Here is a 25,709-nt window from a genome sequence, read left to right on the forward strand (position 1 = left end):
TAAAGTACAACAAGTGACCTATTCTAATATAATTAAATTTTCATTATAATCTTGTCCATCAATTACTAACATTTAGTCTCCTGTTTAAACTAAAATTCCTCAATCAAAATAATTTAATTTAAAATTTGAATCAAATCTCGATTAGTTAAAGCCGATATGTCATAGAAATTCCTCAATCAATACAATTGAAAGATATTTATGATTTTTAGATCAGGTAAGAATAAAATAAAATAAATAGACTAATTTATACTTAAAAGTAGAAGGGTGACCGGTATTTTTTATCATATTAATCGGTACTTCCAATTAAATTTATATGATATTATATAGTTTCAATTGCTAGATGAGGAGTGAGAAATTGAATATTAATATTGAATCATTTGATTGACACGTCTCTCTCTAAATCCATGAGAACACTCACCATTTTATACGTGCGACCTGGTCCTAGTTTCTAATCCTATTATATTAGGAGATAAACCAGGCTCTAACTCCATAGAGGATTAATGTGTCAAAGAACACAAATATAATAGAAGCAATTAGAAACGATACAAATAATCGAGTGAGTTGCCAATTAAGGTCAAGGAAATGTATTAATTTTTCTCGAGTTTTGAAAATAAATTTAATCTGTGAAATGAAATATGCCAGTCTATAAAACAAATCCCAAAAGAAAGTTCTCACTTTGTCTCAATTTCTCTACTAAACATTATCTTATATTTATGCTCAAAATTATTTTATTTTTATAATTTTTAAAAATAAATTAAGTTAGTTTTTATACTTATAACTATAGTAAAATTGTTAGTTTTTCTTTTAAATTTGACTAAATCATGTCAAAATAATTAAAATATTTTTATGGTGTTTGTTAGAGAAGACATGTAGATTTTGATATAGCGTAGTAAAATTATAAAAATAGTTATAATACTTAGTATATTTAATAGAAAAGCTAATTGTCTTAATTTAATTATAAGTATTATGACTGATTTAAAATTTTTTGAAGTAGGAAGTAAGTAAAAGTGATGTAAGCAAATGGATAAAATATGCTTTAATTATTTGTATATATATATATATATAAGGTAAAAGGGAAAGGGAGAAGGAATTGACTAAGAAACTCCATTTCAACAGATATATAACATAGTTGAATATTCTTTGCAATCTAATTGGAGGTGTTTTATGCAAAAGTAGGTAACCAAAGTTGGTAACCAAGTTGCAAATGTTCTCAACAAGAGGATTTCGGATTAGGAATGAGGCGTTCTTCCCTCATGCGATCCACCCAGTAGAGAACCGAGTCCACGGCGGAGTACGTGGCCGCGAAGCCGAGCCGCCGCGCCTTCGCCGGTGACGCGAGCAACTTCCCGGGAAATCGGAAGAGCGCGTCCAAGAAACCCCAGTTCGCAAGATCCTCCATCTTAGTAACTTTCAACCCCTCGTTCCTCACGATCTCATCCCACACCTCTCTCTTGCCCTCCATCAACTTGCAGTAGTTCACCTCCTCCGTGCATGTCGACGGCGACGGCAGCCCGAATCTCGCGGCGAGAGCCGGCCACACCTCCTTCCATGTTAAGGAGGCGTCGTCGACGGCGTTGAAGGTCTCCGGTCTCCCGGGTGAGCGCAGCGGCGACGAGGCCCACCAGATGTGCTGGCGGGCGACGAGCCGGGCGTCGGAGGCGTCGATGAAGGGATCCTCCCAGCAGTGTCGGGTGCCACAGAAGAGGAAGGGGAGGTGGAGGTGACTGCAGATGGCGGCGTAGACGGAGAGGGTGCCGATGACGTTGAAGTGGGAGCGCTCCGATAAGCCGAACAGTAGGCCGGGGCGGTGGACCGACCAGCTCATGATGCTCCGTTCGCAGTGAAACCGGTCGCGGAGCACGTCCTCGACCGCGTAGTAGAAGTTGTGGTTGGCGCTGCCTGAGTTGGCACCGGCGACCCTCGGGCTTTCCTCGGCGTAGGGGTCGCCGTGATTATTGGTGCCAATCTCCTAAAGAGGAGAAAGTTACGAAAGAATTCAAGAAATTTATAATTTAAAAATAAAAGGAATTTAGTATAAATTAAACAGTTTACTTTTGCCTTTATTCATACCATATCCAATATATCTTTACTACTTTACTTTTAATGTCTCAAAATGGCCTATCGTTTCTGTCGTTACCGTATAGATAAATTTAATCAGCTATATATATATAATAATAATCTTGATACGTGGTAAAAATATAAGAGGAAGAAAATTTTTAGGTGAAAAGAGAGTTATTTTAAAAATATATACAAAATATTTCTTTTACTCCGTTAGCCGGATGCAATGGCAATACCATGGAAGGAAATGCCATACCTTAAGCGACACATAGTGCTTGGTGCCCGTTTGAAGCGACACGTGGCGGAGCGAGGTGGAGCCCACACGATCCCCGTTAGATCGCGGCGGCCGGAGAAGTGCGTCGAGGGCATTGGAGATCATGGCACGATTCAGGTCGCAGCAGTCGACGGTGTCCAACGCAAACTGGCTCGCCCACGTGACCCAGAACAAGTGGGTAACGTGCTCCGCCAGCGGCCCCACCCTCTCCCGCGTCTCCCCGACGTCCAACAGATCGCACTCCAAGAACCGGTACTTGCCGACGTGGCCTTCACGTAGGCCGCCGTCGGACGGCGCCTTACGGGCGACGCCGTAGACGAGCTCCCAGTCGGCCGACTCCGAGAGGACTCTCACCAACTCCTTCCCGACGAGCCCAGTTGAACCTGCGACTAATGCCACCTTCTTCTCCGTCTTCTTCTCCATCTTCTTCTTACTAGTTAGCTTTGTCCATGCAAGCATGATATATGTACTGGATCATGTAATGATTTATGTGCATGCAAGTGGGATATACGTATAGTTTAATCAGCTAGCCGCTCACAGTATTTGATGGTGGATTCGCCTATAATATGCACGGAAGTTAAATCACTGGGCAAAGCTTATAGGTGATAGAAAGGTTTAACCTACTGGTTACGTAAATAAACGAATAAAATAGACGGATAAATGCATAGATAAATAACCAAGCTCCATGTCTAATAATGCTTATATATATATATAGCTTTCAGCTATCCAAGCACTATTATACTAAGTTGACAGGGATATAAAAAAAAGAGATGATCAGATGTATTGTTATAATAAAATCATAAGCATTTGAATATTATTTGTTTGATAAAAACATGAAAGAGAGAACGGATAAAAATATATGATGTAAAGCAATTAATAGATGGGAAAAGTCCAAATATATATATATATATATATATATCACAATCACCACAAAAAATTTCTTAACACCTGGCATGCACTAGTCATGAGTTGATCATCAACAAAGTTAATAAGGAAATGCTTCCTTCCTTCGTATGTAACGTAATTCATACTTCATCCATGATTAAGGTATCTTTTGTGCTAATTAGTTTCCTATATAGCTAAATAGCTAATAAACTCTTTAACGAAATTTACTAGAAACACCTTACGCTATGCTTTTATTGGCATTCACATTCTATGTATACGGATATTTATCATTCCGTTCTATATCTTACTTTTAACATCTTAAAAATACTTTTAAACTATATATATATGCTTTTCTTAATTAAGGATATTTTTATTTTTCTTCTATTAAATTATTGACACTTAATTTGAAACATAATCATATAGATTTTTATATAAATAAGAAATTTTTAGAAAATATACGAGCAAAAAAATTCCAATAGATAGGTCAATCTTGAGTTGTTGATTGAAGCAAGATCTATTTTAATTTTATTTACGAAAATAAATAACACATAAATTTAAATACTAAAATATGTGCATTTTACTATAGCTATAAATAATGCGTTTAACTGTTAAACGTTTTACTCATCTAAAAATAAAACGCTGATAAGATTTGAAACGATTCTCTTGTAAGAGTCCTTTTTAGTCTAAAAAAGATAAAGTATAATCTTTTTAATTTTTTAACTTAGGCATTATCTATTTTAGAAACTCAGTCAATCTTTTCAAAAGATACCTCACAATGGGCTAAGTTTTTATTTATTTATTATTATTTATGAGCCGGAAGGCTAGATATGAGTTGAATAAATAGTTAACCCTCTCTAGATATAGAGACACTTAAGTTCTTATCAAGTTTTTAGCTAATATAGTAAGCTGTTTAGTTAAAGCTTCAAGCTATGTACATCGTCGAACAATTACTTTGAACTAAACGCTGCCGATACCTGTTTCAAGTCGTCGCATTGTCGAGCCGCTTTCCCGAGCCAAACGTACTGCCAAGCCATTAATAGAGTCGAGTAGTTAAACCAAATCATCAAACCATCAACTATTTTTTTCATAATATTATTTAGAGTTAAAATTACTCTCGTAGCATTGTTGCTCATAATGAGCACCTATCAACTCTTTTAGAGTGGCTGGTACAGTGGGGCCAGTATTTAGAATTGAGCGTTTTACTGGGGAATAAAAAACAAAAGATCACTAAATATTAAGCTACAGACGTCATCAGGTGCTTCGTCTTTCCCCTAATTATCCCGACCGATCCACTGTGGAGCTTTTACGGTGATTCGATATTCAAGGAAGGTAGTACACACATTAAAGAAGTATTTGGCAGGCACTAATGTTGGACCACGTACTCAGTTGAACAGTGGACAGAGTGAAGAGAGTTGGGTTACGACTTAAGACGCAACCACCAAACGTACAACTAACAACTCCGTGCAATTTATTGCTCATTGCTGGTAGTTGGCTGTTCCTGTTAATGGATTGGATGCAAGGGGTGGTGGCTCCTCACTCCTCAGGGCGTTAATTGCAGACGAAAATTTTAATATGAAGAGAAAATTACTAATAATATATATAGCCAGCTCTTCTCATTATTTACAAACCAAGTCCTCAATTTGATTGAAGAAATATGTATCAAGCCACATCCAGGTTAATTTAATTAGAATTAAGATTTCCAATACAATAGAATTAAATTAAGATTCTAAAAAAAATCACAATTGTGTCCAAACTAGTGTTATCTCATGTCCTCAAACAATAAGACAGAAGTACAGGTTGTAATCTGCAAAAAATCCAAAACCATCCAAATATAATCTACCGCTTTTATCCAAAAATAAATAAATAAATAAATAAAAATTCTGCAATCGCACGTGACCGCATTCATTTCCCACGTACCGAAGAAGATACCAAGAGGATCGTGGATCTCACTGCACTTATTCGTATTCTTTTCTTGGCGAAGAAACCTGCTATTCTACCGAAGAGGAGAAGAGGAGGAGGAGGAGGAGAAGGGTAGAAGAAATGGTGGGTCCCGATCGGCCAGAGTTCGTTCTGTTTGGTTCCTCGATCGTCCAATATAGCTTCGGCAACGAAGGTTGGGGGGCTACCCTCGCTGACATCTACGCCCGCAAGGTAAGCGTTCAATGGCGATAATGACTCTTGCGAGAAGAAATGGATTTTTCCCTCTTTATTTTTGTTTGAAACGTTTGGATTTTATGGAGCCCTTTCTCTTAAATGTTTGCGCTTCTTCACTTTATTTGGGATTTTATTTATGCTGCCATTGAGTACATCTTGGGATTCACAGAAGCGTTTTTGACCAAACTCGCCCAAATCACAAGCCCTAATCTTAATACTAAAATGAGTTTATTTTTGCCAGCAAAATTGAAACGATTAAGATTTTGCTCATAAGATAAATCCTATCAAATAAAACGCTGAAAAAAAGGGTATTTGTACAAGTTTTTATTGACGACCTTATGACATCAATACTGAGCTGGCAAAAAAATATATCCCTTTTAGTATTAAATTTGAGGTGCGGCCAAGTTTGGTCAAAAATTCCACAGAAGCTCGTGGCTTTTGTTTTTAAACTTTGGAAATTTAGTATATAATATTTCTGCAGTAGAAAAAAAATTAGGTTTTGTGTTATAGAAAATAAAAAATTAATATTACATGTTGATTTTAACTTAGTTCTCCTAAATGATTACCTTTTTTTTACATGCACAGTTTTTCTATTCACATAGACTCCTGAACAAAAAAAAAATCTACATAAATATCTTAATTCAGGGCCTATATGGTAAAAGAATTATTAGTTCAGAGAGAGTCTCTGTGGTTAAAAAAAAAAAAAAGCTCTAAGAATATGCATGGAAAGCAATGATAGTTCAAAAGGGAAAGGGGGCTAAGTCTAATTTATCCAGTTTTTTTATTTAAAAAGACTTTGCATTGGTTTTATACATAGCAATGCCTATTTGAGTGACCTTATCATTCACTTTGAATAGAATGTTACTATAAGATTTTTAATTTGAACTATTACCTTTAGTTGCTAGGAATCAGTAGCCGGCATGATGACTTGATGAGTGGCTAGAAATCCCTATAATTTCTCTACTAGTTTCTATAGGTGTACGGTATGTAGATACCTACAATGAAAACAGTATGTAAATTTTGTTTATTAATAGATGTATTTAGAAATTTTTTATCACTAAGTAAGTCTAGTGAATCATCTTAGTAATTATAATGTGCTTAATTAATTATTGTGCCACGTGGTGGACAATTGTCTTCCAATGTAATGCATGTTAGAAGGCTTTTTGCCTTGGTACACGGCAGCTTCTCCCTCCTTTGGTCAGATCCACCCACCCAAAAGCAAGGCAAATGAAAAAGTAAGTTCCACTATTGCATCTCTTCTAGTGACCTCTTTAGAAGTTGTGTACCTTTCTAATCACATGAACTATTCTAATTGGCCAATACAGCCATTATGTCTAAAGTTCAATCAGCCAACCGATTTGGAGGTTGGAACTTTATTCGGCCAAATTGACGTTAAGCAGTGATAGGCTGAAATGACCATCATCCTTTTTTGAGAGGGAATGAGCACTAAGCCTCAATCAGATAAAATTAGCTGATAATTAAGAGTTACAAGCAGAAACTCTAAGAATATCAGTGTTTAGACCATTGATAGTTTTTGCTCCCCTGACGAAAAAGTATACTGTTTCATTCCTTCCAAGTCGTCCACTGGGTAATCGTCACAAGGAAGTCTGCTGCCTTCCTAATATTTGCGGGGATAAGAGATTTTTTGCCAAGAGTCCCAAAAGTCCTTCAAAGAAGAAGTAGAGGTGGGAAACTGAATCTTGTTTCCAGAAAACTGAAGGATAATGATAGTAAATGAAGAACCCAGACTTTTGAATGATCAATCCTCATTTACTATCATCATCAAGTCAAAAGACTTTTGAATGAGTGGCAAGATGCTTCAATGATCAATCCTCTGCTTGCAAGTAGATCTTTAGTTTGCAATTTATTGGAAATGGCAAGTCAGGAGAACCCAGACTTTTGAAGGAAGGGAAAAGCTTCTTGGATGATGTAGAAATTCTAGTTCCTCCATCAATAATGAAACTGTACATAGATTTGGTGCTATAGCTAGTAGAGTTGAATCTCAAAAGAAAAAAAATCATGAAGAGGTGATGTCAATAGGGTCTGTGAAATAGCTTCAGCTGCACTGAACATTTCTTTATAAAACTGAAAAAAATGATTACTAATTAAGGCAAATTAGTAACCAGATTAGTGTCAATGGCAAGAGAAGCAATGAAATTTGTTCGGCATCTGTCATTAGCATAACAGTGGAAGAATTTAGTATTCTTGTTACTTTCACTAAATCAAGTTTGTCACAATCTTTGACGCCAAAGAATTCCTCTTGAAGCAGAATTTTATTTAGATAGACTTATTAAATTTCTGGAAGGAAAATTCATTTGAAGATAAACTAGAAGACTTCTCCTTAGAGTCCAGATCAGAGATTGTCTCTTGGGCCTAGCTTTTTCAGCATTGATCGAGTAAAAGTTGGACCTGCACGGTCCAATGATTTTAATCCTCAAGATCTAAACTTTAGAGTTAAGACAAATGACTGAGTTGGGATCCCAGGGAGCTTGATTCCACCAATCATGAATTAGAGAGTCAAAACCTTGTGCAGTAGTCCAAACTTTTCAAAATGAAAGATTTTAGGAGGCTGCTAAAAGGTGAAGGATTTTAATGTGCTAGGAAATGTAACCAAACATCAAATTATTCATACTCTAGATTATAAACATTATTCATACTCTAGATTATAAACATTATTCATCTTATGCCCTACATAAGCTCAATTATAATTTACCCTTGATTTGATTAAAGTTTTGTCACATGTCTTAGTTATAATTCATCTCTCCTTTCTCCTACTACCTACCTATTTCATTCTACAAACCAACAATCTTTGCTCGAAGTTTCTACTCAATTTTTCAATTTATCTCCTCTCTCTTATCATCCACCTTTCTCATTTCTTACTCAAGTATGTATTGTATATCTACAAGAAATGAGAATACTTTAATTTGAATAATTCCCACTCCCAAGAATATTTGAGTCAATTCCCACTTCTTATTTGTACTTTTATCTTAATTTTTTTTACATAAAAAATAATTATTGCACCAAGTTTATAGCTAAACACCTTATTTCCTTACATTAGATTAGAGATAGGAAATGAGAATAGCTACTCTACTTTAGATTTTCTTTTAGTCAGCAACCAAACGGCGCCTAGGAACTTAATAATCATATGTGAAGCATAAGATTAGTAACTAAAGTTAGGAAGTGCCGCTCTCTCTTCTCTGGTAAGAAAGTGGATTAGGTCTAAAATAGGAAAGTTAGATGATTTAGCGGAAGTCAAAAATAAGAAAGAATGTGATCTTCTTTTTATGTCATGGAAAACAAAGAATATATATCATATGATATTAATAAAATCAGGGGTTGGGAACCTTGGCTTGTGAAGCACGTAGAAGCATAAGTGCCCTAAAAGAATGTGACGCCTTCGTGCAGAATTATTTACCTTTATTTCCTCTAAGGTACAATTTATAACTTCACTCATTCATTGCCAATTAGCACATTCTTTCATTTATCTGTGAAAACAAAAATCCTCTGATTTAATCTAGCAGAGAGAGAGGAGAGAGGAATAGCAAATATTTGTGCTTTCAATTGATTTTGTATATTTCCATCGGCTAACGAGAATATTTATAGGTGTTTAGGAATCTTTAAAATCATCTAAACTCTTGTAGCATCTCTACTAATTCAGCCTATAATATTTAAAATATAGTTGTTATTTAAAATATTTATAGGTGTCCATTTCAATAAACTCTTGAAATTTTGTAATGGTTGTGATTTAAATTTCTTTATTTATTAATTTCAAATTCATTTGAATCCTCAAATTAATAACAGAACTTCTCTTCTTGGGATATATAATATAAAGTTTGTAGTCTAATTGTTTATATAGATGTCATTGAAAGGTTCAAGATATCACACTTTTTCTTGAAAATGTCATAAGTCTATCATGGATTTCATTAAAAAGTTATAGAAGTATTACATTTATCTTTGTAATCATTAGAATGCCATGTCTTCCCTCAGAACTCACAATTATGATTGCAAGTACCACTTTCTATGTATTACTAAACCTTTTGAGAAACAGGGAAAAAGTTGGGACCTTGAAATTGAAGGAGCTTGTATTTTTTGTGGCACTTACTGGTCTTCTTCCTGGATTTACTAATAAGAACCATTTAAGTGATTAGGTTGTCTTCTGGTGGAAATCATCGAAATGCCAATTGTGTTGTGAAAATTCTAGTTGATGAGTTAATCCAGAAAGGAGATAAATTGGCAAAGAAACCAGAGCTTCGTTAATGGTTTCGACCCTACTTGTAAGGCCTTTGATACAAAATTGGTGTCGTGCCACAAGATGATTGTTATACAGTGTCACATCTGGATACCTTAAACTTAAAAGTTTAAAGCATACAAGCATACAAGTGAACACCCGTCATATGGTAGAAAACAAGTCCAACAATTTCAAACAATTTTTAACACAACCGTTAGGCCATGCAGCATTATAAAGTAACACTTTAGCATATAAGCTATGCCTTTTAGCTTGAAGTATGTATTGTACACTTGTACAGGCTGATATTAAAGTGCGAGGTTATTCTGGTTGGAACTCAAGACGTGCTCTCCAAGTCATTGACAAAGTTTTTCCCAAGGTATGTTTCTTCTTTCCTTTAATTATTGGAGCATTTACAATCTCGCTAAGTATTGGTATGTTTTCAAATAAATGTTCTCTAGGTAGTTGTGTAATACTATATAATGGTTGTCAAGGAGCTACTAAGTTATTTATTTTGTCACTGCATGCCTTCATTAGAACATGCCATTTTAATTGATGTATTGTTCAAGCAGAAGCTCATTGAGCTTTGCAATACTTTTTCTCATGGAACTGAATCCTCTCAATATGCTCCAGTAGTGATTTACTCGTGTAATCCAACAAATGAAAAACATGATTGGTTAATATGCAAGTTGTTTCTTAACACAACAGAACGAGATGCCATTGCTTCTCAAAAGATCTGCTGAACTTGCTTGTTGTTTCAGTTCTGTTAACTAATTGTCATGTGCAACCGCAATTTCTTCCTTCAGTAATAGACAGTTTAACATTGTGGGTATGAAATAGCTTTACTCAGGCGAACTAATTGTCATGTGAAATTCAGGAAAGACATTAAGCAGTTTCTATATATTCAGGTGTTCCTTTCTCGCAGATTTTAATTTCCAATATTTTGAAATGTTTTATTTGATCTATTTTTAATCGATGGATGAGTGGGAGAGGGAAAACCGGAAGAGTTAAGTTTTATTCCAATAATTATGGTTATTAGCTTATGACATTGTTTGTGGATCATACACAATATAATCAAATAATGACCTGGAACTTAGAATTTTAATAGATAATATATAGATTATCTTATAAGTATAACCAACGATGGTTATGCTAACTGGCACACTCCAATGTGCTAGTGGCATGTCTCTACGTGCCACTAGGGGTGTAAATGAGCCGAGCCTGAGTGAGCCGGTGCCAGCTCAGGCTCAGCTTGAAAAAACATGGGCTCCACATATTATATCATGCTTGTTAAGAAAATTATTAAAATTTATTTGGTGATGATTGTTGGAAATATAAGATATATATAAAATAGACTTCATATCAGCACAATGACCAGCACGGCTTGTTATAGGGGTGTACCAATGCTATGCCGCTACTGGCACGGCCATCCTTGAGTGTAACCAGACCTACATCTAGGAAAGGAGTAATTACATCTCAAAAACTAAACAACCCTAACAAGCTAACCTAACGTGTTCCACTCCCTCCAACATAACTACAACATATCTCATAGGTTGGTCTGTTTAGTATCATTACCTTCTTCTCCACAACCCCTAAATAAAATCCTCACTCTGCCACTGTTTCTGAACCTCTACCGTGTTAATTTGCATGCATTGCACACAAAATCAGAGACTGTCATTTTTCAAATTATTCCAAACAGAAGGATCGGGGCGTCCTGGAACCGTGATTTAGGGGAGCAAATCAACTAATCTTTGTATCTCTTATTAATATGTAAACCCCAGAACAGAAATGGTTACACAAATACCGTGTTGAGCCTCTTTCTTATGTACATCTATAGAGAATCATCGTGCTTTAATTTTGCAGATCTGAACTAAAACATACTGTAGCACATAATTCCAAATCCTTCAGATTAACTATACTGACAATTTAAGTAGGTAGCGGCTTATAGCAATGGCTATGAGCTTCTCTCATCGTTATAGTTATTCTTATGCTAAAGGATTCTTTTGTCAAAAGAACAACGAATTCTCTATTGCCACTACAGATTTTATTCAGTAAGAAGATAGGAGGGCGATTTAAATGTTTATCTGAGTGGATTCAAAAAAATTTGGTCAGCAAAGAAATTGGTCAACTATGACCAGCAGAAAGGTGTCAGCTCATAACCATGAAACATTGCACAGATAGGTGCTAGTATCTAATCTTTCACTATCTAGGCTTGTATTATCTGTATGTGCATTTGATTATCATATCAATCCATTTGAATTATAAGTTACTATTTCTTAACTTACTAATATAAGAGTTATGGTTCTTATGCTATTCAATGTAACTTGTTCAAGAGCAACTTTTCTGAATTCTAATACTTCAGCTTATATTCATTCATCTGTCTTAGGAGGCACCTGTGCAACCTTCTTTGGTAATAGTATATTTTGGTGGGAATGATTGTATTGCCCCTTACCCGTCAGGCATTGGTCCTCACGTCCCACTCCCCGAATATGTAGAGAACATGAGAAAGATTGCTAATCATCTGAAGGTAGTTGTTTAAAGGACACAAAATTATCGTATCAGGCTTCTATAGGATGCTGACATGAAAATCTTACTTTATATTCAGAATCTGTCTGATAAGACACGTCTTATTTTCCTTAGTTGCCCTCCTATCAATGAGGAAATGCTTCGCGAGTCAAAAAGGTGATTACCTTTTGCTGAACTTAGAATTTTAGTTTAAATTTCCAAATAGCTTACACAGTTTGTTATGCTCGAATCCAGTGTGTATCTTAGTGAGATAGTGCGCACAAACGAGACCTGCCAAAAATATTCTGAAGCTTGTATAAATCTCTGCAAGGAGATGGACCTGAAGGTTATTGATCTTTGGACTGCAATTACAAAGCACACTGACTGGGCCAATGCCTGCTTTACGTAAGTCTGCTCTACATCCTATGGATTACTCAACGGTTTAGACACCTGACTTTTTCCTTTTTTTCTTCTACTTCTTTTTAGTATTTAGTTTCTAGTATAGAACTAGTAATAGCTAGTAATTTATTTATTTTTACAACTTCAACAATCTCCTAATAAATTTTGCTGCAATACAATAATATTGGTATTAAAAGTAATTTTGCAATACATTGATTTACATTTCATAGTTACTTTTCTTTTTCTTTTATTTTTCTTTTCTTAGACGATCTAATTTTATTTTTTCCAAGTTCTTTAAACTGGTACATTAATTAGTAGTTATGAGCCATCTTGGCGCATGAACTTGTGCCTTACCAACACTTTGCTAACACGAGTTCTATTTCAGTGATGGCATTCATCTTTCATCAGAAGGGAGCAAGATAGTTGTTCAAGAGATTCTTAAAGTCCTGAAAGAAGCAGAGTGGGAACCTTCTCTACACTGGAAGTCCTTGCCTAGCGAGTTTGCGGAGGATTCTTCTTTTGACATCGTAGCAGCTGATGGAATATCTACCATCAACCCTACAGAATGGACTATCCACTGGAAAATACAGTGGGAGTAGAACATTCTTCAGAACTGCAGCTATTATCCACTTTGAGTACCTAATTCTTGCAGGTGTTTTTGAATGTAATCGAAAACGTTTCTCAGCTAGGCTTATTCTCGTTAATCTATCTGGTAAACTTTCCAGAGTCACCTTTAGGAGACTCATTTGATCCTATATGATCTGCAACTTTATTGGTTGTATCTAAGAAAATAAGAGTGAATTATCTGATCTGTAGCTTACTTCACATTAATGCTTCTATAGAAAATGCCTACTCAATGATATGCAATTTAGATGAGAGATATCTAATAAGTGCATTAGAATGGTTCTCTCTCTCTCTCTCTCTCCCCTTTATATAATGCATTTATTATTATCCTGAGGAAATGAACTCTAGAAACTTCAGAGTCATGGAGAGCATGAATTGCTAAATGTTGAATTGTCAAACACAAAGTCATATCCAGGGAGCTAAAGCTCATAAATTTGTTTGATTAAAAGCATCAGCAACCTCTATACTTCCATGTCTCTCTAACCCAAGTCATCTCAAAATTCTTACAATGCAAATATGCAATTTGTTTGTGAGTTAGATATAGAAGGTACCATGGTCCAATATTTGTCCAGTTTCAAGTCCGATCCAAGGCTGCAGATATTTTGGAAGAGATACCTCATAAAACATTCTACAAAAAGAATGGCTATCAATCTTTGATCGTCTCCCTCTCCGTCTACACCCATCTGCATCAATATGCAGGAATGGCGTGGCAAATTATACGACAGTGTATATTTGTAAAGCTATTTTATTCTTTACCTCTACCACGTTAGATATCAAAGTATCTGTTCATATCTAAAATGGATGGATGACTGCTGCACTGCTTGCTTACGAGAGGAGGAGTTCTTTCTTCTCTTATTTTACTACCTCGTTTGTATCTGTAGAAAGATTCGGTGTTTGAGAAGCGGGCCACGGTTCCTCTTCTCTGTCCTACTATAATTGGACCTCAGATTTTTTTTTCTTTCTTTTTTTTCTTAGGCTCAGATACTCGTATTGTCTCATATTTATTTATCTTAGCCCAATATGCCATTTGGGAAAAATAAATAAGAAAAGGAGGCAACTCACCTCAAGCGAGTTATCTAAAAGGAATGGATAGCCAAATAGCTAATTTATAAGAGGCAGCTATTTATTTTGTTTCACTTTTATGTATAAAGAAAATTAGAAATTAGGAATTAAAAAAATTATTTTTCTGGAGAATATTATTTCTTGGTTATAGTATATCCTGCAGCGGAGGTAAGGACAAGTGGTGAAATTAGGGCCGACCATTAACCCCATCACTCTTTCTATATAACTACCCACCTCTCTTCTTCCCCCTTCTCTCTTTATCCAGAGACTTCTATTTCATTCCCTATTCTTTACCCCCTCGTCGCCTCCTCGTCCTCGTCCTCGTTCATCTTGCAAGTTAACCCCCTACCCCTCTTGAGAAAAAAAGGAGAGGAGAGTATAGGAGGATGTCGGACAGCGGTGTGGTGACGGTGTATGGAAACGGCGCGTCGCTGTTGGAGCCGGCGTCGAAGAAGTCGGCGACGTTCTCAGTGAAGGTTGGGCTCGCCCAGATGCTCCGTGGTGGGGTGATCATGGACGTGGTGGACGCTGAGCAGGCGAGGATCGCGGAGGAGGCCGGGGCATGCGCGGTCATGGCGCTGGAGCGCGTGCCGGCCGACATCCGCGCGCAGGGCGGCGTGGCTCGGATGAGCGATCCGGCGCTGATCCGCGACATCAAGCGCGCCGTTACCATCCCGGTCATGGCGAAGGCACGGATCGGGCACTTCGTGGAGGCGCAGATCCTGGAGGCGATCGGCGTGGACTACGTGGACGAGAGCGAGGTTCTCACCCCGGCGGACGATGCCCACCACATTAACAAGCACAACTTCCGCGTCCCGTTCGTGTGCGGCTGCCGCGACCTCGGCGAGGCCCTCCGCCGCATCCGGGAGGGCGCCGCCATGATCCGCACCAAGGGCGAGGCCGGCACCGGCAACGTTGTCGAGGCCGTGCGCCACGTCCGATCCGTCATGGGGAATATCCGATCCCTCCGCAACATGGACGACGACGAGGTCTTCACCTTCGCCAAGCAGATAGCCGCGCCCTACGACCTCGTCATGCAGACCAAGCAACTCGGTCGTCTCCCCGTCGTCCACTTCGCCGCCGGGGGCGTCGCCACTCCGGCGGACGCCGCGCTCATGATGCAGCTCGGGTGCGACGGTGTGTTCGTCGGCTCAGGAATTTTCAAGAGCGGCGATCCCGCGCGCAGGGCCAGGGCGATCGTGCAGGCTGTCACCCATTACAGCGACCCGGAGATCCTCGCGGAGGTCAGCTGCGGGTTGGGGGAGGCCATGGTTGGTATTAATCTCAACGATTCCAAGGTCGAGAGGTTCGCCGCGCGCTCCGAATGATAAGGTTTATCCAGAAGCTAAAAATCAAAAAACAAAAAAAGGTTGCATTTTGGTATCAGTCAGTCTCCTCTCCTCTCCTCTCCTCTCCTTATGATGCATTAGTAGTTGTTGTCGTCACTTTGGTTTGATGAAATGTTCAAGCATAGATCAGTCGTTATCTGGGACCTGGGTCCAATAAATTTTTTAGATATCTCTGCTTAAAGAACATGTTATGCATTTGATTTTAGTCCTTTGTTATCCTGAAATGAAAAATGCTCCTTTATGTTGTCTCTTTTCTTTTCTTCTTCTTTTTTTTTGGTGAAAAAAATGTTATATTTTACTTGCTTAGAGTTGTGGAGATTACTACTAAATTCTGCATTGCTTATTTTCAAGTGCCACGAACTATCCTTAAGCAGCTAAAGACAATGCATTTGGTACACATATTACAAACATTCTTCTTCCTTTCTTGTGATACTTTAGTAGTCATTGTCAATATACTTCCTTGAAATATGTTTTAACTATATTTGCAATCCTTGCTTAAATAGCTTGCGTAAGTTGCTTAATACATTAGAGTTTGCTGCTTTGTTATTTTTGAAATGGATTGGAGGCTCTGTTATCTGTCAAGAGGATTACATTTGTTAATTGCTGGCGATGATGATATTATGGTTGTGCATAACACTGCTCAGTGGATGGTCATAGGTAATTGCCAAGCATGGATTTGGCCCTTCCTCTGAATTGTGTCTGCTCTCAAAAGTACCATAGCATATCCAGAAGTAGCTCAGGGCATTCCATTTTGGAACCAGTCTTCCTCCGTTCTTATGATGCATTCGTCGTTACAATTTATAAGTTACTGTCACTTTAATCCATATAATATTTTCCTCCAGTTTGATTATGTTGCTATTTTCTCCCCATACTGTGTTGTTGCTTGGAAGGCAAATAATACCTTCCCAAAGATGCCAACTGAATCCATTGAATAATCTTGTCCTTCTCTGAATTGATTGCCTTTTTTTAAAATAAATACCAAGGGATATCCAGATGCAGCTATTGATTCTAGGTATAATTTCACTTAGAACTCTTAAAATCCTGTCATAGTTCAGAATCTAAGTGGAATTATCTTTCATTTTCAATCTCCATTAAGAAGAAATTGATTTAGATTATACCCCTGATCGCCGTCCCACTGTATGACTAAATTCAATGGACCACAGGAATTTCCCTTGACTACTTGAACGTGCGGTGAATGGGTTCTTTCCTTCATCACGACGGTAGATTTCACCTTTATTCTCTACCAATCCCCAGACAACAATTGCAGTCCAATTCCTCAAAAATACAATCGTCTTTGGAAGAATCAAGTGTTAGTCAAGTTATATATATGACGCATATGGTTATATACCATGGAGGAAGGCCAAAAAAAGAAGAGAAGGAAATTGTGATGTAGGACGTCAGGGAATACGTCAGAACGTCAAATCGTCAAACTAGGCAAAGATTGCAGCAGACAAAAAGTCAAGTGAGGTCTCCGGATTCCAAATAATTAGCGAGTTAATATACGTTAGTACTGTTAACAAAAAACACAAGATACATACACACACACACCCCCCCCTTGGCAACCAACTTTTGAGTTGAAAGCTTGGAAGAGTATTTTTAACAACTTTCTTTTTCACACGTTCCCAATGTTTGTAATTATTGAAGAGTGAATTGAATGGAAAGAAAAGAGTGGATTGAATGACTTTAAAACGTTTTTTTTTTCTCTCTCTCTCTCTCCAAGGTTTTTATAGAAAGTGGGCCAGACTCAGTACATTTGTTCAAGAAAAGAAAGAAAATAAAACAAGAAGAAGAGTCAGCAAAGTCACGTCAGAGAGAGCGAGGCAAGAAATAGAGCCTCGTGATATTAAAGTGGGAGATTCGGAGACCCAAGCGTTGAGGGCCTCTCACTTGAAAGCTTTGAGGGCCTCTACTTAGAAAATTCAATGATTCTGCTACTTCCACAAGGCCCAGGAGTAAGAGGTCATGGAGGCTCGCCTGCATTGGTTAGTACGCTGTGATAGATAGGAGGAAGGGATGAGACGTCCACTGGGGGAAGAAAGAAAAGTGGTCAGAAAAACTAGCAACTCAACAAAGGGATGGTTGAGGAATTCTAAACCTCCTCGCACAGAGGACACGAGAAGAAGGGCTCTATATTCCCTTCCTAGCCAAAAGATCTCAGGTGTGGATCATGTCGACGACGGGCAACTAGAGGAATGTTTTGACTTTAGCTAAGAATGCCGATTTTCCAAAGTCTAAGGGCTCAGTCTGATTTGGACGAGCCAAAATTAGCAAAGAGTTAAAGGGAGGCAGGGGAAAAGGAGTTGACGGCAAAAACCTTTCAATATACCTTGTCTAGATTCATTGGAGGAAGGCTCACGCGAGGAAAGATCAACATAGAGGGCATTGATCTAGTTCACCTCGAAAGCAGTGGCCTAGTCTAGACACCGAAGTCACCTTAAGTTGGAAGCATCTCGGAGAAGTCTCCCCATCTAGCAATCAAACCAAAAGTGCACCGATCCCCTTGCTCGAAATAATGGAAGAGCCTATCGAGAGCTAAAGGGCTACTTTGAAAGTGCCTTTCTTGATGGTAGAATATCCAACTGGACGTCTAGGTGGAATAAACTGCTAGTATGTGTCTGATGGCTTTTCTCCACACAATTGAGGAGGCTCAAGGCCTATCAACTTTCATCACCACTTGGCGAGCACACTGGCGTTGGTCATTTAGAGGTCCTAGATACCCACCCCACTAAGCCTTTTAGAAAGGTAGACCATGGCCCAGTTAACTTTGCAGTGGAAGCCCTTGATCGCAGCTTCCCGTGTCCAAAGTCAAGTCCCACCTACCTAATGGAGTTCAGCCTCTTGATGATGAACTTGACGGTTTAGAACATGGAAAAGTAGTAGGTCAGGAGGGTGTCACCCTCCAGGGCCTCCACCCCTTTGGATAAGGTTCTTCGGGCTTCTAAACTGTTAGCCTTTTTTCACATCTATCAATGATAGATTGTCAATCAGGGATGAGAGAGGGCTAAGCTTTAGAGGCAAGCCTAAATATTTGATAGAGAAGTTGGCCACGTTGCAGCTAAAAATTCTTTGCTGAGGATGCTTGATCAGACACTCTGATAGGCCCATGCAATGAGAGCTCATGAGTGAGGACAATTTTGATAATCAATCTGCTCTTGATAAAGGCAAATTAGCAATCTGAGAATGAGACCATCTATCATGTTGACAAGCCTATTAGTAACGACCTTGGTGATGATCTCGAGGTTTTAATTTATTTTATTTAGAATTAAGGTGATGATCTTGAAGGTTATAGTTGAGGAGGCTAAGGTTATGGACTGACATACCTCTAAAAGAATAAAAACATCATGTAAATCAATCAAAGTAGTAGTCTTTAAGTGCTACTCCACCAGCAACAGGTCAATCTAATGGGACTGTACTAGCAACATCAGTTTAATTGAAACACCGTTGAATTTTTACTACTTTTCAAAAAGAAAAAAGAAAAAAAGAAAACGCATTTATGCTCTTTCAAGTTTCATTGCCATTTCAAATGTATACACATCTCTAATATCGCTGGACATAAGATATTTATCTCGAAAGAGAATAAATATCTGTTCAGTAAGTTCTGACATAAAAACTCATAGAGATCCCAAAATTTGGACCACAGAGGAGTCCGCTTGATGCCGCATGCAGAATAGTGCCAATACAGTCATATGCAGCACCGTGGCTTGCATCATTTCATGTAATAATTCATTCCAAGCAGTGACCAAAATATGTTCATTAGTAATATGGTGGCATAATTAATTTCTGCCGTTCAATTGGCAAACTATTTCTAAATACAATGTATCTCTTCATGAGTTGATGCAGTATACCCGGGATCCGATATGCTGTACCATAAGACCAGCTTCCTCACATCCAGTGAAGAAAAGTGATTCATCCTCTTTGCCGATCCTTCTGCGGCAGCTTATCAAAAATGTAGGTAACTTCAATTGCACTTGTTTTCCTGACAAAACACAGCTAAACTAATAAAGAAAATCAATAAAGAAAAGCCTCCATCCAAGACGCCAATGATCATAGAAGTACCAGATATGACAACGTCTTCCTTAACATGTGAACTTCCAGAACTTGCTTTCTGATCTCTTGGTCTGTAAGTTTTTAGAAGAAAGCACAGGGTTTTTACCAAGTTTGGATACTGTTTCACATCTGTAACCAACGAGAGAGAGGGAGAGTATTGGTTATAATGCACAAGCATAACAACTTGCAGTACAAGGCAGACGGCAAAACTTACACAATAGGATGTCACTTGCAATAATCAAGTCCCAGTCTGGTTCGGAAGTTGGAAAAGCATCTCCCCATGAATCTGAGAAGTTTGAAAAACAATTGAAATTAGATCATGATATCTTCTCTAGTAACTAGCAACAAACTATTGGAACAAATAGTATCATGTATCTCACACTGCCCATAAGTAACTTTAAGTATTATATTCTATCACTTCCACAAAAAAAGTAAAAAAGGGTTTTTGTATACATACCCTTCGAAAACCCAATATTTGTTTGCATACTCTTCTAAAATTAATATTTACATGGGTACCCTTCAAAATACACGGATTTTGTATATACTCTTTAAAACTCTTATTTTTTGTACAGATACTCCTTGGAGTTGATTAATCGTTTAAATTCGAACAATTTAGACATAAAAAATAAAAGTATCATTATTTTAGATTTCATAATTTTTTTTAGTTAAGGGTATTTTTATCTTTCTTTTTTTCTATTAAACTATTGAAGCTTAATTTGAAAGGCAACCGGGTGGGTATCTATGCAAATAACACATTTTGAGGGATATACATACAAATATCAACTTTGGAGGGATATATTAGCAAAAAATGCTAAAATATTTTTCCTTGGCTAACAAGGATATGCTAGCATGGGTTCAAGTCTGAAAGGTTTTAAATCTGCTTGGGAGGCAAATATCATAAGCCGTTGTTTCTTTTTTATTGTCAGTTATTAGGTGCTTTTTTTGCCAGAAATGTCACCTCCAGGCTCCAGCAATCTAAAGGAACATATTATTCATAAAAGGTGTTACTGAATAACTTAAACCTACCGTTCTTCTTGCAAGTTTGACAGAAATTTATACTAAATCATCCTCTATTTACCAATTTAAAATTTTACTACCTTATGCTAGCAGGGCTTGAAGTAACCCTTGTAAAATTGATCACGCAGTAACGTTGATTATTTTTGCTCATCCTCATATACTAAGAGAACAATTACTATTGGTTAAAATTGTGGTATAGCATCCCAAAAGCCATGGTAAATATATTGAAATATGCCAGTCATAGTAACCATAAAGTTAGTATCTCACTAAAATTAAGTATCCTTGGTATCAAAACTGCGTTAAACCCCAATCTGTTAATATAAGAATAAGAGGTCATTGTTAAACCCCAATCTGTTAATATAAGAACAAGCGGTACATTGATACTTAAGATTTATATGTTAAAATTCGTTCTGATTTTTAAATGTCACATCCAACATATATTGGATAGCATTTCAAGCAGCATGAACAACCAAAAGTAACATGAAATGGCAATAAGCTAGACTCCTGATATAAAATTATAAATGATTCATCAAGAAAAGAAACTTACGCCTGACATGAGGTAACACATCCAACTCGTTAGCTGTACAGTTATAAGCAATATTATCTTCTATTTCTTTATCATCAAAGTCAGATGTTGTAATGTCAATTTCAAAAGATCTTCGCAAGAAAATGGCCAAAGCTCCAGTTCCACTTCAGAGAATTAAAGAAGGGACTTAGCAATTTATAAAAGAATGATAACATAGAATTTGAGCACAAAAAGAAAAGGTTCTAGTAAGCAGTGGCTAAAGAAGTCACAAAAGAAAATAATAGAAGAACAGGAAGTCACAAAAGAAATGAAGATAAAAGAAATATAATTATAGATATCAAAGTAGAGTTGAAAATTTTCATTAGTCTAACATAGCATCACTGAAAAAAGAGAAGTAAATCTCCTTATATATGGTCCCTAAAGAATTTCATTTAAAAACCAATCAAATTAAGTACACCACTCATCCCATGCTTCTTGTTTATTGGCATGACGATTATTTATTTTAATGGGTCAAGAAACTTGGACCTGCTTTAATAGGCCTAGATCCGGCATAACCTCCCATGATAGCCAGCCAACCACTATAACCCTCCATGACAGCTGCCATATCCTAATCCGCAATTTCCATCACCATGACATTACCATAGTGGTGTAAAGGAAAATCCACCATAGTGACCACCATGGCCAATTTCTAGAACAATATATATAGCAAATCAAAGACAAAAGCTCCACAAATATTATGCACTTTTAAGTAGAAACAGGAAGCAATTCAATACTTCATTATTTGCACATAAAAAGAATTGGTTATAAATGCTTTAGTTGCATAGCAAAACCCCACACTAGACTAAGAATGAATTAAAATATGATAACTATAACATATAATAATAAACACATCTCTTTCATTTTCTTTCATGCATACCTTCCCAATTCCAAGATGCGTTTCCCATGTAAGAGGGATTGGTTCTGAACTAGCCATTCACAAAAAGCAAATGTTCCAGGCCACAGTAAATTGGCATTCAGCTGATGAAATGAGAATTCCCTAATTTTCAGCTCCTGCATGTCATTACAGAAGCCAATGAATGACAAAATCCATTCAACTAATGAACTGCGATTTTTGGCTTACATTCCCACATCAATGACAAAAGGAAAAAAAAGTTGTAACAACAAAAAAAGAAGAAGATTACAATGACATTTCCATAAACTACACAACTCCATCATAGTACTTGATAAGGAAAATGATTTTTTCTCTTTCTGATAGAGGAGAAAAAGAGAGTGAATATTGAATAAACCATAAAAATAGAAGATCAAGAAGAAGAAGAAGGAATGAATAGGATTTCAGCCACATCAGAGATCAGTCCAAGATAACTTCTATGAATTTTAGGCTTCCATAGGGTTAGTTTTATAGCCTCCTTAGGTATTCAATCAGTAAGTAAAGAGTTCCAACTGAAAATTGGTCAACACTCAACATTGAAGTGGTATGGTTTCAATTTAGAAGCCAATTTCAGTCTCTTTAAAAAAATAGTATCCAAATACATTCAACTACAATTACGTTGTGTTACATTCATTATTACAGTATGTGCAAAGTAAAAGTTGGAATTTTTTTTTTTATTCAACACAATCCACTCTTAATTGGTTTCCAGTCTCTGAATTGATTGGACTGATAAATTGAGTTAGTGTGGACAACTCACACATGTAGACTAACTCAACTATTAATTCCTCGCCCAAATCATACAATTGAACCAATATTAAATAAAAAAACAAGACTGATAAATATGCCTATCTACAAATTAAATTAAAACTCAAAAGGCTATCTGCACTTAAATTCCTTTTATAGTTGTAGTTACAATTTCTCGTCTACTCCTAACTAATAGCTTTAGATTATAAAATACAGTCCATGAGCAAGGTTCGATAGGTTATAGCCTCTTCAACTCTTCTATGTTCCACTAACCATATGTTCCTAAGTTTCTCAGGAAATAGCGCCTGGATCATTCCTTGCAAGTCCACATAGCGCTAACAATCCACTGACAGCGTTAGAGGAATCCAAATCACAAGAAATTAACAAACATATTATTCTAACAACTTCGCCAGCTCTTTCCTTTCGTAAAAATCACCCATTTTGCCCCCCAATCTACTAAAGGGACTGATGGAAGTATCATGAGATCACTGGGCATGACTCTACTATCTTCTCTTAGATAGATTGCTGGACTAAAACTAAGCGAATCACTGCAAGAAAAGGAGGAGGAGTATACCATTCCAGGAAAAGAATGGGTTCTTTCTACATAAAGCTGCTGCTGCTGCTGGACCGGGGACTCCTCACCTGCATTATTCACAAGATAATAGATCAAAAAAATTGACTTTAAAATCCGAAGGCAAGAAGCAAAATGGGATGACGATGGTTTCTTTTCTTTTTCCTTTTCTTTTATACCCTTGTCGGTGCCGTCATCGTCGTCGCCGAAGAGAGAAGACGGGGAGAAAAGAGCGGTTTCCATGGATGGTCGATGATTTCGATTCGACCCTCTCAATTGTGTGCGGCGATTTGTAGGGATGGATACGGAAATTATTTAGAGAACCTTATAAATAAAACCCTCTGTTTTGCGTTTATCATCGTTTACTCTCTCCTCTCTCTAACTACATTTCTCTAATGGAAAAGCGAAATGCTCATTTTATACAGTTAAATTAGCCAATGTTAAGTGCGCTTTTACCAAACTAGTTCTGCTCCCAAATATTATTTACTAAAATAAACTTCACCTTAAACTTAACACCAAAATAGAATTATATTTATCCAGTCGAGCAGCATTTTCCTAACAAATGAAATACTAAAATATTCATCATCTTTTTTCCACAAGGCACTAAACATAATAGCATTTTATCTAATACTTAAGTCTAGTATATTGAGTCTGTGTCTTAATAATCTTTTAAGATGCGTTGAGTTGCCATAATAAAAATATTAATGAGATTAGTGACTTAATGTATAAGTAAAATATTGAACTCATCAGCATTTCATCTTCTACATAAATATTGTTCAAATCAGCATTTTATAATTGATATATTGAATGCTAATGTGACAAAATTTAGAGGAGGTCTAATTCTTAAACAACAAAAGCTTTTATACAAAGCTCCAATTGTGAGGGTCACTAATAATATATATAAAATACAGAGATTTATTTATAAAAATAATGTCCAATAATTTATTTCTTTTCTTTTCCTTTTCTTTAGATTGATAGATATTTTATTAAGTATTAAATTATGGTTACAATGTGGGGGAGATAGGATAAAATTCTAAAACAAACCCCACTCTTGGCTGAAGACTGATTGACCAACAAAAGGACCCACGGTATCAACATATAACTAGACAAGTATTTATGCATAAAGAGTAACGAAGGGGATAGGGCGTCGTCCCTGGAACAAGCCTCCCTCTTGGCCATCAGAGACAACCTAATAAGCAAGATCAGTTGTAAGAGACTTGGACTCAGAGTGCTTCTCAATAAAGGGGCGGCGTCCTATAACTCTTTCCATCCAAATTAGACTCAACACCTATAGAGACCAACAAACCAATAAACCAACCTAACAAAATCACTAAATCAGGCCAAGCCACAAGAGAATCCTAAGAAACACCTACTAAGTAGTGACAAATTCATTGTCGGGTAGCCACACATTGGAGAGCCGGCAAGAGGGTGGGGCGGTTGGGGGAGACAGCAACAGCGACGGGAGGCGGAAAGGGATTGCTGCTTGGATCTCTAGCTCATCGGAGGGGCCAGTGGTCGACGAGGCATAGGGGGTTGGAGGCGCAATTGAGAGTGAGGTCGAGGAGGGCTACGGTTGGAGAGGTGGAACGAGGGGCTAGGCCATTGCCAAAATGGTGATCAGAGAGGGGCCGACTAAAGATGGAGGTTGTGCTATTGAGAAGAATGAGAGAGGTTTCGATAGAGGAGGAGGCGACGAAGGGCAGAGTAAGGTTCTGGTGCAGACAAAGACGGAGGAGAGGCAGAGTGAGGATCCAATAGAGTTGGAAACAAGGGAATACTAAAACTACCAATAAATTATGAACATAGTGAATGTAACCAAATCCAAAAAGAAAACAAATTTATCAAAAAAGAGAATTAATCGCACAAAGCTACATCTAAATCAAGCAAACATTCCAAGGAAGCACCAAAAGAAGACTTTACAAGAATATTAAAGCCATTCATTGCAAATGAAAGGATTTAAAGGGAAAGATTAGTAGGTTACCGGTCTAAAAGCTCGCCTCCTCCTTCTTATACATCTCCTAGAGTTGCTAATACTTGATGGAGAACATACAAAATCTTTGATATTTCTCCACCAAAATTGGTTCTTCCACTTCCATTTCCACTTCTCTTTCGCTCGCTTCGGAACCCATCATATCCTTCCCTCCGAAGAAGCCCCTCGAAACTATGGTGACGCAAAACCCTACTAAAATCCTTCCATCCGCAAAAGAGGGTATAAAAGAAGGGAAATTAGATGTAAAATTTTTGTCTTACATCTCTTGTTTATGAGATAATGAACATCAATCTCATAAGATATAATAACTACCTTATAAATGAAGAAAATATTAATCTCATATGATATATT

The 25,709-nt window shown here is 37.2% G+C and overlaps 4 protein-coding genes across 5 annotated transcripts; 2 read left to right on the forward strand and 2 right to left on the reverse strand.

Moving 5' to 3' along the window:
• Positions 1 to 1,210: 1,210 nt before the first annotated feature.
• Positions 1,211 to 2,755, reverse strand: LOC140769852 (3-oxo-Delta(4,5)-steroid 5-beta-reductase). The gene is made up of 2 exons (XM_073110736.1): positions 2,315 to 2,755; positions 1,211 to 1,969 (listed from the first exon to the last, which is right to left on the reverse strand). Exons 1-2 carry the CDS (start codon positions 2,753 to 2,755, stop codon positions 1,211 to 1,213), a joined length of 1,200 nt encoding a protein of 399 aa, XP_072966837.1.
• A 2,425-nt stretch (positions 2,756 to 5,180) lies between these two features.
• LOC140771502 (GDSL esterase/lipase WDL1) lies at positions 5,181 to 13,309 on the forward strand. The gene is made up of 6 exons (XM_073113091.1): positions 5,181 to 5,368; positions 9,898 to 9,975; positions 11,983 to 12,123; positions 12,202 to 12,278; positions 12,357 to 12,506; positions 12,886 to 13,309. The coding sequence occupies exons 1-6, from the start codon at positions 5,258 to 5,260 to the stop codon at positions 13,097 to 13,099; spliced, it is 771 nt and encodes a 256-aa protein (XP_072969192.1). The 5' UTR covers positions 5,181 to 5,257; the 3' UTR covers positions 13,100 to 13,309.
• Positions 13,310 to 14,437: 1,128 nt separating this feature from the next.
• LOC140770900 (probable pyridoxal 5'-phosphate synthase subunit PDX1.1) lies at positions 14,438 to 15,785 on the forward strand. Its single transcript, XM_073112225.1, has one exon. It carries the CDS (start codon positions 14,573 to 14,575, stop codon positions 15,512 to 15,514), a length of 942 nt encoding a protein of 313 aa, XP_072968326.1. The 5' UTR covers positions 14,438 to 14,572; the 3' UTR covers positions 15,515 to 15,785.
• A 3,240-nt stretch (positions 15,786 to 19,025) lies between these two features.
• LOC140771510 (protein N-terminal and lysine N-methyltransferase efm7) lies at positions 19,026 to 23,736 on the reverse strand. Of its 2 annotated transcripts, none has more exons than XM_073113110.1 (7): positions 23,548 to 23,736; positions 23,372 to 23,439; positions 22,042 to 22,175; positions 21,147 to 21,289; positions 19,797 to 19,868; positions 19,592 to 19,711; positions 19,026 to 19,511 (listed from the first exon to the last, which is right to left on the reverse strand). In XM_073113110.1, exons 1-7 carry the CDS (start codon positions 23,609 to 23,611, stop codon positions 19,360 to 19,362), a joined length of 753 nt encoding a protein of 250 aa, XP_072969211.1. In that variant the 5' UTR covers positions 23,612 to 23,736; the 3' UTR covers positions 19,026 to 19,359. The 2 variants fall into 2 exon arrangements, with proteins under 2 accessions (XP_072969211.1, XP_072969212.1); XM_073113111.1 differs by having other exon boundaries at positions 23,372 to 23,438; positions 23,533 to 23,604.
• Positions 23,737 to 25,709: the final 1,973 nt, after the last annotated feature.

This window comes from Typha angustifolia, chromosome 11, assembly GCF_048772165.1.
Source record: "Typha angustifolia cultivar Huaian chromosome 11, ASM4877216v1, whole genome shotgun sequence".
NCBI classification, from domain to species: Eukaryota; Viridiplantae; Streptophyta; class Magnoliopsida; order Poales; family Typhaceae; genus Typha; species Typha angustifolia.